This window comes from Opisthorchis viverrini (assembly GCF_000715545.1).
Source record: "Opisthorchis viverrini unplaced genomic scaffold opera_v5_2, whole genome shotgun sequence".
Classification (NCBI taxonomy): Eukaryota; Metazoa; Platyhelminthes; class Trematoda; order Opisthorchiida; family Opisthorchiidae; genus Opisthorchis; species Opisthorchis viverrini.
This window is the reverse complement of record NW_008751658.1, coordinates 3,499,143-3,512,226: the sequence shown is the minus strand read 5'-3', so window position 1 is coordinate 3,512,226 and position 13,084 is coordinate 3,499,143. Positions and strand designations below refer to the sequence as shown.

Here is a 13,084-nt window from a genome sequence, read left to right as displayed (position 1 = left end):
CTGATCATCTGCCTACGAAAAATTTGAAACGTTTTCACTCATCACCTGAAATTATTTATAAACTAAAAGGTCACATGCAAATATTAGCAGTTCAAATGCGTTTACTGGTGGTTGATCAGATGGACGTTGGTTTCTTCACTGAGCTTGACACGTTTCTTACAAATGTTTTTCCCTAGTCTTGCTGTCTTCCTCGACTGGGCATGGAAAGTTTGAAAGCTCATTGCCAAGCTCGGCGAGCAGATCAACGGTCATCTGATTGACCACCACTGTTATCATCAAAGCACATCCGATTTACAAACCAATACAGTCAACAAGCGTTCGGCGTCATCTTCGTATTAAAGCTCTCATTCGTATAATTGTTTATGGCGGATATAATGCAATGTATTGGTAGGATACGTCTGAAAACATCCGACGGTTTGTTTGATCATCGCTTTTACTTTGGTGTGAAAGTTAGGTTTTGTAAGTACACAAGTAGACTACTACACAGTATGCGGTAGAGCATTAACTGAAGCGGTTGGTTCAATCACCTGAAAGTTCCAGTTGGCACACCTGGTCAAGTTTGGCCGTGAACGGAATTTCGCCGTCAGATTTTCAGAGCGAATAATAAATAAAGACTAACCATTAAGCTGTAACACCCTTTCGGTACCTAGCTGTCATGCCACCCGAAGGAAGCATGAGGGCTGGGATACTGTCAGGTCGACCAAGCCTAGACAGGGGAAGTCGAGAGGGAGAGGTCGGGTTCGAACCATGGACCTCCGGGTCAGTAAATTCGCGCTCTAACCACTAGACTATCTCACCACTTTCAGAGCGGCAAGTGACCATTTCTCTGGAACGGACTAAAGAGTGAATATATATATATATATATATAACGACTAGTGAAACTCCATGAGGCTACCGCACCGCACTACCGATAACCTATAAGTAGCTTGGAGAATGGATAATTCACACGATGAATGAAACTTACGTCTGAGAAGCCGGTAAGAACCAACGCTCCATGAGGCTGAGAAACCGCACTACCGATAACCTATAAGTAGCTTGGAGAATGGATAATTCACACGATGAATGAAACTTACGTCTGAGAAGCCGGTAGTTGAAGAACCAACGAACACTTGACCGTACGATGTGGATTACGCAATTCAGGTAGTAGGTTCATCATACTCTGTCTTTTATTTGATCACACTGCTGATAAGCCGTTTGCTATCGAATCTTTGTGCTCAAACTAGCCGGAAAGTCGCAGGTTTCAAACTTTCTGGGCTTTCATGAAGTGAATACTATTGATGATTCCCAACAAAATTGGGGCAGCTAGACAGCACTTGTCTGGTTTTCAGCATTGATTGTCTTTACATGCAAGATGAACCCTTCAGAGAGGCTTCCTAACGCCCTTAAAAGTAGCAGGTATTTTGCATTTTAGCACAATGGACATTGTCTTATAAGCCGCCTTTTTGTATGGTAAACAGGGTTGTATGTCGACGTAAGTATTTGATGCTCTGTTTTTCCCGAAATTTTATGAGTGAGCAAGTTTTCTTACCATCTAAGTAGGTACCCTGAGGCCACGATCATCATACGGTTACAATGGAACGGGCCTTCAGCGATTCCCCAAAGAACCGCACCAATTCTCTCAGGAGGGTCACCCTCTGAATGATGAAGGGCAAACCTGAAAATCTTGACTACGTTCACTAATGTGCCATACTTTCTGTCGTTTGTGGATAAGCCTCAGTTACCGGGCTTTTTTACTGGGTACCGCTTCTTTCTAGCCCTTCGAAAGGAGGGTATGGTACTGATTTTCATTTGCATGTTTTTAGAGGTAGCACATATTTCTACACGACTTATTTGTATGGAACACCCCGAGAGTGACCGCTTCTGCTGTTTAAACACGTCAGTTTTCCACTAAATTTTAAATGTTTCTTCGAAGTGCTCCATTGTTCTTCGGTGACCTTGTTCCATGAACTTAGTTGCGTAATATTTTTTTCTTCATTTCAAACCTAGATCGAATTTCAAGGCCCGACCATCAAATTTATTAAACTAGGTTGATCACCAAGTATAAAATACTCTATATTCAACCTCTTCGTCTAACAACACAAGGACAAATGTCTTGACCTCCATAAAAAAAATGTAGTATTGAAAAAGGCCAACTTAAGTTTAATAAAGCCAAAATTTACATAACGGAACCCCCAGAAGTTTATTGATTACACAATATAAGTATTTTGAATTCTTTTTTGAGAGGGCGGCTGCCCCTTTTTATTCACGTATTATTCAAGTACCGGTTTGACTAGCGCTAACCGTAGGCAAAACTTACTCTGTTATCAGCAGTGATTACGAAATCCCCTAAAACTATGAATACAATAAACCTCCAAAAAGGGCGAGTTAAGGGTTTATTATTAAGTAATTTGTTTCGGATATAACACGTTCATGCAATTGTAATTTTTCAAGCCTTGACCAGTGTTGAAAAGCGTAAAGACACGTAAAAACACGCTAATCAAAGTAGGTGCAATACATGCGGAAACGAAAAAGTTCGCTGATGATCACTTATCGGCTAATTTTGCTAGATCTCAAATAGCACACGAATAATCCAGCGTGAACTCTTGTAAGCTTGTGGTCAGAAGCTTACTAAATTACGAATGGTGATGGTCACAAACTCCCCAAGAATTTATTGAGGCTTCTACATATCATAGGTGATATGAATATGCACAGATGACAATATTATTTTCATGACAATCTGGGAGCTTGATTCTTTGAAAAACGCTTTCGCTGATAATGTTTGATCTTTTACACAAATAAACGTCGGAATAAAGTCCCCAAAACTCTTCTAATAGCAAACTTAATTAATTAAGCCGCCTGATTTTCATCAAGAATTCCTTATTTATTCAAATGATCCGCGAAAGGAAACCGCGAGCGAGAACTGGTACCCACACCACTTTATGCCATTTGGCAAGTTTTGACGTAAAGGGATCCTTTCGGTTTATGATTCCACCAAAATAAATGACATTTTCGAAATTTCGTCTAGTTTTACTTAATATTTTCGATCTAAAAGTACGAAAACACGACCTCATGGAACGTAGATGTGTTTCAGACGTTTTATTGATGACGAGAATTTGTTAACCAACCGGCAAAACAGAAAAACAAACAAATAATTTTACATTAACCAAAACTCTCTGTTTGATTTTAAGAAGACAAGTAATAAAACAGAAGTGTAATAATGTATTCATGGACTATGGGAACTACAAACACGGATTGGAAAAAGAACGTCCGTTTAAATGATGGAAATCACACCAAAACTCAAGACTGATTAGTTCTTTAATGTGCCTTGATGAAACATTTGGAGGACTAACATATCTGGCTTGGTCATTCAAAACCTTCAGCGTAGTTTACGGCCTCACGACTGCCTCTGAGGTTTTTCAGGTAACTCACAATCATCTTAAAACCAAAAACCTTAAGCTCAGACAGTATATCCTACTTCTTTGCATATACAGTGCATATATAGTGACCAATGTGCCTTAAACGGTGTTTGACTAGCAGTATTTAGCGGTCCTGAAAAGTGGAAGTTGCGGCTACTCTCATCAGACATTGTGAACGGCAAGCATTTTCACTTAGCAATTTTGTTCTTAACAGTTCGTATTGGTTCGCAACAGTCGAATGGTTATGGAATCATCAGGTAGTTTTTCTGACAGAAATTCTACTTAAAAAGTTGTCCGTTTACTACAGAATTCTTCAAGATTATGGTGAATACGCCTGAGTCTTCCACAATAGCGCACCTCAGAGCTGTGTCACTGCCCTGATAGTTGACATCTACAATATGTAGATTTTGAACAGACAGCAGTAAAACGCTAAAATATTCATAAGTTTTCTACATTTAAGGCTTAATTGGCATATCGGGGCTTACAAAATGCCGTCGAACCTCTCAAGAGAAGCCATAGTGAAATTATTATCGTTTCTAAAAGAAACCGGTGTTTTAAACTCAGAAAGCAATAGTAACAAGATGTGGCATCAGTAGTCTGAGATGCTCGACTGCTTGTCCTGTATGTCTTCTGGTGACAGGACCTTTGCAAAATCTGCGTATTTCCGCTAAACGCTGTTTGTCTAAACCTCCGGTTGATCATGCAAGTTTTTTTATGCTGATGGCTTACTTAGATCGGTAGAAAGCCTAATCTTCATGAAGCTCAACCTCTGGAATTCCAGGTTTCACACCACCTGTCACTTGTAAATAAACATTACTTTACTTCAGAGTTGAACTGGGACAGTACGGACAGCCGCCTGAGTAATAATGCATTCTCATTCTCTGGACTTCATCCTTCGAATTAGTATTCCTTCAGTGCAGAATCCTAACCACTCCTTTTCTTATGTATTTTACCGCTAGGTCCGAGTTTTTAGCCACCTCACATCATGTCAACCCTCTTAACACGCTTGACAGTAACCAACAAGGTATCAGGACCAGAAGTGTTGCCAGTAAGCTTTCATATCATCATTGTTCCTTGCTCTTAGCGCAAACCTGTTATTTTTTTCAGCCAGAAGCTCAATAAATAACAACAAAGGTGTAATTCGGTCCAATGTGGACCAGTCTCTTTTATCTCTCCGTCATTTAGCGATAATTACAGGATGACCACTATCTTGAGATAGTAGTCTACTTGTCTTCCATGTTCTCCTAAACATTTATCTTTGAGTGATGAACAAATTGAAATGCCTGCGCTTTATTTGATTTTCTTGTCCATAGTTGTAACTTGTCTGGTCCATTTTCTTCATTTTCAACAGATTTAGTGCCTTGAAGCTCAAATGTTGACGTTTAAATCAAGATTTACTTCCGCCCACGTATCCTTTCCTGTCATTTTGCCATACCGCATGACGATTTCAAGACACAGAGTAAGTTCGTATATTTCATTAGTACTCATTTAGGAAAGCGCACGACCCCTGTTGCTTTACAGAAATTTAAAACATAGTCTAATCCTGTCGCGCTTGTATGCTGGCTGCAGCAATAGTCACTTGCCATATAAAACCGCTTGCAATACCAGTTTTTTAGGTTTACCACGAAACAAACAAAATCCAACTATAGACAATTTTACAGTTTGATAAACATTGCTCAATGTTTAGCAGACATGATGAAATCCAGTTTGGAAAAGCAAATTTTATGGGTGAAGCTATATAAGTTATTCGGTCATGTATAACATACAACTTAGATTGGTGTGTAAACGAGTCTTCCAATTCCGTGTAATGCTGAAGCTATCATTTCAAGTGATATGAAGATAATTCATTCAGAAAAAACAACAGTCGACTACACTTTCTTGGCATGTGACAGTCTATTCAGATAGTGCATTCTGTAGATTTTAAGTCCACTTCTAATGAAGCAACACTGAATGGGCTTCTGTTTACGGTAGACATACCAAAATCTCTCAGTGCTGACAGTATAGGGTAAAAAGACGGGCAAATATCCAAATAAAAATCGGTTTATCGCACACAAATTATTTTGCACCGTCACTGGCCCACTAACCATCTAAACAGGATAGTTGAAGAGGTAGAACCCAAAGTTATTTTTCAACAATCCCGTACCAGGAGCATGTTAACTATTCTACACGCGAAAGTTGCGGACTAGGATAAAACCGCCTGAGGGGTAAAAAATGTTGGCTATATTGAAAACTTTGATTCTATGTGGAAATGTCTGTTTCTTTGCAATTTATTTACGTTCCCAGACCATGATGGTGAACTGACAGGACTGAACCAATATTCTGGAGTCCACTGCCAGGTAAATTCTTACCAGTGCATGCATGAAGCGACAAAACTTGCTCTCGTTCTACGTTTTATGGGACAACTTATAAGGTGTAATGGTATTGTAACCCGAAGTCTTCTGAAGTTTATCCTTGTGCCACTTATTTGATAAACCTTAACTTAATGTTCGTAAACATGGATACGAAAATTGGGAATCAGAGATGCTTCTTTGCAGTAGAGACAAGCAACGAGCACCCGAAAATGAGGTACTACCTATTTTCCGGCCGTGACGTACTTTCGGTGTAAAGCCAGGTTACGAAAACTGAGGTTGGATTAATTTAGGTGTTGAACCGGGAATGGGGTTCTCCTTTGACCAAACCTACTGCTGCCTAAACAGCTCCTAAATTAACGTGTGCTGTTGAAAGTAGCCGTTGTTCAGAGTCCACGTAACCCCCTGAACTAAAAAAAGCTTAGCTTAATTTTGGCCTAGAGCAATCGCTCTCAACGGTTAAGTGGATTTGCGCCAGAGACATGTATCATATTTATTATTAAATTTTTCAGGCTTTGGATACTAAAACAGCTCAAAGAAAACACGTAAATTTGTTCGCAACTTACAGCTCCAAAACAAAGTACTGGAAGAGAATAAGAACTTGGCATTTCGTAGCCACTCAGTGGAGCATTGATTATGCAAATCTAAAAGCCTTCAGGTAAACCCAACTTAGCATCTGCTTGGCAATAGCGATTTTTGTAAGTCCACCGACTGGATGTTTAGGCAATAAAACATCAATCGCATGCAACAGGTCTTTTTTAACTCAAGTGCGGACAACATCATGTCAACGTTTATCCCTTCTCAAGGAGTTTATGAAAAAGCTATATCAGAACGCAATGCATGCTTTTTGCTTACCATTCACTACTTCAGGGGAAAGAGACTTTACCGGACAGGAGAAAGAGTCTTTACCGGATAGGCGGGCCACTTCGTGTCTACCAATTGAAAAGGGAATTACGTTGTTGACCTGTGTGCTCGCTATCGTTAATTTCTAATCGACTAATATGTCTAATCTGGATGATTGGCGGAGTAGAAACTCAATAACTACAATTCTCTTAACAAGTGAAAGGCACAAGCAGAAGTAGAATTATTCTGTTCTTTTACAATCGGATGCAGAGAGCTAGTTTTTCATAAAATATTATACACTCTTCCCTCTTCAATTAACTTCCGTTTGTATAGCGCACGGCCAAAAATGGCGACGTGCATTACAGTAACCCACTTTCTCAGAAAAAGATGGACAAAAAGCCTGATAATCAAAGGTTTTAAGAGCGAAAATTACTTGACAAGGAAATCGCAGCTCACCTGCATAACTCAAGATCTGTTAGCAAAAATCAACTAGAGCATAAACTACCAGGACTTAAACCTTAATACAGAATAGTTTGCAGAATAATCCGAATAGGCGACCTAGGAGAATTCTGTTAAGAAATGCAGTGGGCCCTTGTACGTGCGCACGTTGTTGAAATGTTGTAGAACCAAACGGCATCCGGTTCTTATACAGAAAATAAACTATACGACAGTCCATCTTCATTTTGTCTTCATCCTTAACTAAGCTCTCCCAGTGTGAGTCAACTGTGGAAAAAAGATTCAAAATTTAAATCAAAATCCTCCAACACTGAGACAGTTTTCTGTTTCGTCCAGCGTCCATCTTGTTTAGTAGATCATTCACATTTTGTCGTAAAACTAAAGACATGTTGTTAGGCCCTCGATTTTGCCTCCATTAAGGATTTCTAAGGGACAGTAAGTAGGTTATTTGCTTATTTCTACCTGTGATGAGGCCTCGTTGTCGGCACTGCCCCAGAGAGTTAAAGAGATATTGATACGGCAAAGCTGTATGCTGAATAACTATGGTGGCTTTGAGTATGTGCAACAGAAATTCGATCTACATTTTATTCGCTCCATCGGGCAGCTGGTTGATATAAGACAAACTGTCTATCCACCGAACCACTGGCATCTTGCTTCTGTAGCGTGTGCATTTGGAAAAGGTCGAAATAGTTTGAATGTCAACTTTGTGCTGATAACTCAAAAATGAGTTATCGGCAGTATAAAGCTCCATCGCATGGTGCTGTTAGGGTACCAGTCCGACAACCTAAGGATGCCCAAACACTCTCAACGCCGCAGTTGGTGTCCCTCCTGTTTTACCTGAGATGTAAGAAAAATATCAGTATCTCATTTCTGGGTAGATGCAAAGTGGAGTTATTAAGAATACAACTTAGAGTTTTCAGTCTGAAATCTCATTCTAGGCATTTAGTTTATCGCGCGCTTCTTGTTCTTCGCTAGCGCATTTTGAAAGCTAGTTCCACTTTTGTGGACGCTCCCAGATGTTTTTTGTCCTTATTAGTTAAACAACTTTTATTTGACACAGTGGTTCCTAAGTTCCTATCGTGGGCCAGGATTTCTGAGTAAGAGTGCGTAACTAACCTCCTTGAAATAGTTGGGCTAAAGTGTGCACGGCTTTATGTCGTCTGCGATAAACTAGAAACTTGAATGGAAGAGATCTGGCAATGGGCCTACGTATACTGCAAAAAGTCTTTCGTGACTCCCTCCTTGGGATTCCCAATTATGATTTGCCTAACTTGCGAAAAATTGATGTTTGCTTTCCTTTCTAATTCTTGTTTTGAGAATCTTATCCAAACAAGCACAAACCTACAGAATTTGGCCTGTTAAAATAGTGTGGTTCAGCCTATCAAACGTCTTTATGAAGTTAACATATGGAGTGCACTGTCTTGTGATGACCTTTTCAATTTGTATATATGTACGAGAGGTGCTACGGTGATAGAGGACATCCCAATGAGGTCCTGCAGCGTTGATGTCTCAGCTTTGTCAAAAATTAGTAAAAAAAAGTCACGGTAGGTCGGCCCATTTTCCGTCACTGATGATGGCTTCCAGTTCTCTGTTTGTTTAATACGGAAGGTGGCGCTTATCCTTTCTTCAGAGCTTAAGATATGCATAAATGCTCTCCGGTGCATCATTGCCCTCAGTGCAAGTCTTTTTTGTGTTTTCCGTTTTCAGCCAGCATTCATCTGCGAACGTTTAAAGTGCCATTGCTTTATGGCAGACATTCTGGCTTCTACTCCATTTGGAGATAACGAAACGTTTGGGTGCTGTTGGTGCTACTCGTCTTCCACGATGGAGACCGCGTGATCCTCACTGCGCCTGGCTGGAGACACTACAAGTTATGGCTGCCAGCCGATGTCAGTGGCATTCTTGTTGTCAGTTTCTATCCAGATTTCATGATTAAATGTCTAAAGTTAGAGGCACCTCGGAATGATTGTGGTAAGCTAGCACTAAGTCCCTCCCCTGTCCACATTTACTCTTTTCTTTACAATAAGGCTCTCGAATAAATCAGGGTTGTACGGCAGTGAAGCGTCGATATTGAAAACTGATGTCATGCTGTCAGTGATGATGATGACTCCATTTGGAGTACGGCCATGGTTTTGCTGTTCTGCTCTTGCTGTCCAAATATTTGTGTGGTATCCAGTACAGGCGCAACTTTCACTGAATTGCCTAGTAGCTAGCGGTTAGCTCCAATAAAATTCCATGGGCCGCTCCTCATAATTCATCCTTCCAAATTATATCCATTGTGATAATTTTGTAACCATCCTTACCAGATGCTTGTTATTAACTTGATGGGTTAAACGTTGAGACCACTCGAGATCAGTCTTTGCCCCATGTTCCTTGTAGGATAAAGCAGTATTTGGGTCGGGTGTCAGTGAGCTGACTAACAAACTGAAATATGAATATACCTGAGGAGATGCTCCAGATACGTTTTAAGGGTCACTGAGATTAAGGCAAGGAATACAATATTGTATTTCTTTTTCTTATATATATATAAGAAAGAGGAGTTTGGGAAGCTAAAATCTAAATGGAGTAAAGGTTTTCTCGAGCGTTGTATTGGAAGCTTTAGTGAGCAAATTTTCTTTGCGCCCATGAGAGTATTCCATTTCGGCAACTGCCAAGCGCTGGTGGTAAAGTTTATCACGAATTTGCGAGGCTTTTATGGTGGCTTTCATGTTAAGAATGGTATCGACACTTGATTTTTGAAAGCGCTGAACTATTCCGCTCCTCTTAGAGGAGTCTATGCGTAAGTTTCGCGAGCTGATGTCGGGCTCAGGTCGTCACACTTTGACCCAGAGCCTCAGGTTCGACTGGCATAGTTGCCTCTACGTTTCCGATAGGTTTTGTTGGTAGTCCTGTATGGAGTGTCGTTTGGAGGGGATTCAGCGAATGCCTTTGTTATGCATGGTGAAAAGGGACCAGAAAACATCATGAGGATAGATGCCAAAAAAGATTTAGGCATCTGGGTCTCCTCAAACTTGTCCTTCGCACTACACCATGAGAAATCGGCCCAAAAGGCATTCGCCGTTTTACGGATGATCCGACGTACCTTCTCCCGTATTACTCGCATGGACTTCCAAATACTCTATGGGGCCTACGTCAGACCGCTCCTGGAGTACGCCAACCAAGTTGTCTACTCAGGACGTACGAAAGACGTTACCCTCATTGAGCGTGTCCAGCGGGCCGCCACGAGAATGGTTGCCGGCCTCAAGTCCGTGGACTACGAAACGCGTCTCGCGATGCTTGATCTCTTTCCCCTGGAGTACCGTCGCCTCCGAGGGGACCTAATTCTTACTTACGCCCTGTTTGAACAAAGCTTGGCAAACAGGTTTTTTACCGTTGACCCAGCAAACACCCGGCGGGGACATAGTAAGAAAATCTTCAAGCTCAGGGCACACACATTCATTAGAACAAAACTTTTTTCATTTCGGGTAGTAGCTGCGTGGAATGATCTTCTTCCGACGGTTGTACACGCTCCTTCTCGAACCCAATTTAAAGCACTATTAGACATTTATTTATGCGGATCCTCGCGCTGGCGAGCATACTGCCCCGCGCTGAGAACATAAAGAGCAGTGCTACACCCTTTTTTCACTTGTGCCTTTCAGGTGAACGACAGCCACTGACCGACAAGAACAAAACCGACCCGGGAAACTTGGGCAAAAGCCTCGATCCTGTGTATCAATCCGTGAAAAGTCCTGTATGGAGTTCTGGTTCGTTGCTTGATGCCTCGAATTAGTAACCTGGACTGTTTTTTCGTTCTGCTAGGGGCGAGATAGTACTAAAGCGCACATGGCATTGTGTTCTATCGGTATCTCCTGATTGTGGTCGATTTGAGCTTTTTGGCTAATATATATTAGCCATATATATTGATTGAAATGCACCGGTAGCAGCTGTTAACGTGCTCAAGTCTTTCTGGACAGATGCCTTCACGTGGACTATAGAGCTTACTTCTTTCTCATAATAAACTAACCATACGGTGGTGGCCAACTAAGCGGTGGTGTGTAGTATGAACGCTATGGGAGCACCAAGGGGCTGTAATTCTCCGAAGTTGCGGTTCACAGCAATCTCTGTGGACGGGAAACAGAAAGGAAGCAAGTTTGTACATTGCCAATACTTACATATAAGCCGACCAAACTGTCAGGTACCGTATACTACAGGTGCCGTAGAAAAATTTATTCATAAACTTTCACATTCACACTATGGTAACTGGGACACTCTAGCGAGTTCAAACAAACCTGTGCAACAAATATATATATATATATATATATATTGGACACCAGGAAATCGATCAAGGAGTTTCAACCTAGTTTTACATTTTCGAGATGAATAGCCAAAGATGGGGGAAATAGATACTGCAAAGCAGTGGTCATTGAACTGGCACCTCCCTCTAAATGACGGAAAGTGTGCCCGTGTGTGGCTCGGAAGAGACACAGAGAACTCCACTGACGTGCTGCACCATGAGAAATCGCCCCAAAAGACCTTCGTTTTCCTATGGATTCTTGCATGGAATCCGGACACCCTATGGGACATAAGTCGGACTGCTTCATAGATATTCCAACCAAGGTTTTCTAGCAAGGACTCATGAGAGACGCAACCCTCACTTTGCGTGCCCACCGAGCCACTACGATGACGGTTTCTGAACTTAAACCCGCTGATTAAAAAAAGCGTCCACGGAGGACTTGAACGCTTCCCTTAAAGAACCGTCGCCCCCGATGAAACTCAACTAAAACACGGAAGGTACATTGTAGAAAGACATCCAAGCTCAGGCTGCGTATATTTGTAGAGAATAGTTTATTTCACTTCTGGGCGTTGGTGCGTGGAATAACGTTCCACCCGGGGGTTGTCCACACGATGGGTGGGGGAAATAGATACTGCAAAGCAGTGGTCATTGAACTGGCACCTCCCTCTAAATGACGGAAAGTGTGCCCGTGTGTGGCTCGGAAGAGACACAGAGAACTCCACTGACGTGCTGCACCATGAGAAATCGCCCCAAAAGACCTTCGTTTTCCTATGGATTCTTGCATGGAATCCGGACACCCTATGGGACATAAGTCGGACTGCTTCATAGATATTCCAACCAAGGTTTTCTAGCAAGGACTCATGAGAGACGCAACCCTCACTTTGCGTGCCCACCGAGCCACTACGATGACGGTTTCTGAACTTAAACCCGCTGATTAAAAAAAGCGTCCACGGAGGACTTGAACGCTTCCCTTAAAGAACCGTCGCCCCCGATGAAACTCAACTAAAACACGGAAGGTACATTGTAGAAAGACATCCAAGCTCAGGCTGCGTATATTTGTAGAGAATAGTTTATTTCACTTCTGGGCGTTGGTGCGTGGAATAACGTTCCACCCGGGGGTTGTCCACACTGCATCCACAACTCAGTCGAAAACACTTTTGGTCGCCGCTTTATGTGAGTTCTTGCGCTACCAAACTTGGTGCCAGGCGCTGAGAACACGCTGGGGTGTTGCTGCACCTTTTTCAACCCATGTATATCAAGTGAACTTAAGCCGTTAAACGAACCCGACGCGGAAAGCTTGGGTGGAAGCCCCGAATTAATATACTTACCCGCGAATTTGTCGGAGTAATCACGGTGAGCGGGTGAGCCTGTCTTAGTGCTTGAGAGACAGGTTCATAAGTTGCCCAGGATGTACATAGTACATGTGTAAGGGTCGCCAAATCCTTGTTCCGAAGCAGATTCAGCAACAGCATTTGATGGATTGAAATTCTATGTTCATGGAGTCCACTTCCGTTTAGGTTTCTCTTATGGTTGCTTCTTATTTTCATTTTCCATTTTTATTACACTTTTTGCTCAACTTTTTTCACTCGTTCCTCTCTCATTGCTGTCCATTTTTGCATTTATCTTCCCTTGTTTTCGCCCTTCGGAATTGTTCCACCAGAAGAAGGCTTTTCGCATATCACATGACGCCCACTTCAAATTACTTACTCAGTAGATATGTTTTCCGCTGTATCACCACAGCACTGACTTAAACATTCAGAACCCCGGAC

At 41.8% G+C, this 13,084-nt stretch overlaps 2 protein-coding genes across 2 annotated transcripts in view; one reads left to right on the top strand and one right to left on the bottom strand.

The window, feature by feature from the left end:
• Nucleotides 1-11,257, bottom strand: part of T265_00233 (hypothetical protein) — a gene marked incomplete at both ends in the record, with an annotated part of 16,781 nt that extends 5,524 nt beyond the window's left edge. Inside the window, one exon of the mRNA XM_009163941.1 lies at nt 11,194-11,257. The remainder of the gene's footprint in view (nt 1-11,193) is intronic.
• On the top strand, nt 656-10,582 carry T265_12491 (hypothetical protein; the record flags this gene model as incomplete). Its single annotated transcript, XM_009164015.1, is given in 6 exon segments — nt 656-763; nt 6,256-6,288; nt 8,796-8,949; nt 8,966-9,013; nt 9,929-10,509; nt 10,514-10,582. Coding segments are annotated over 6 exon segments (993 nt in total).
• Nucleotides 11,258-13,084: the final 1,827 nt, after the last annotated feature.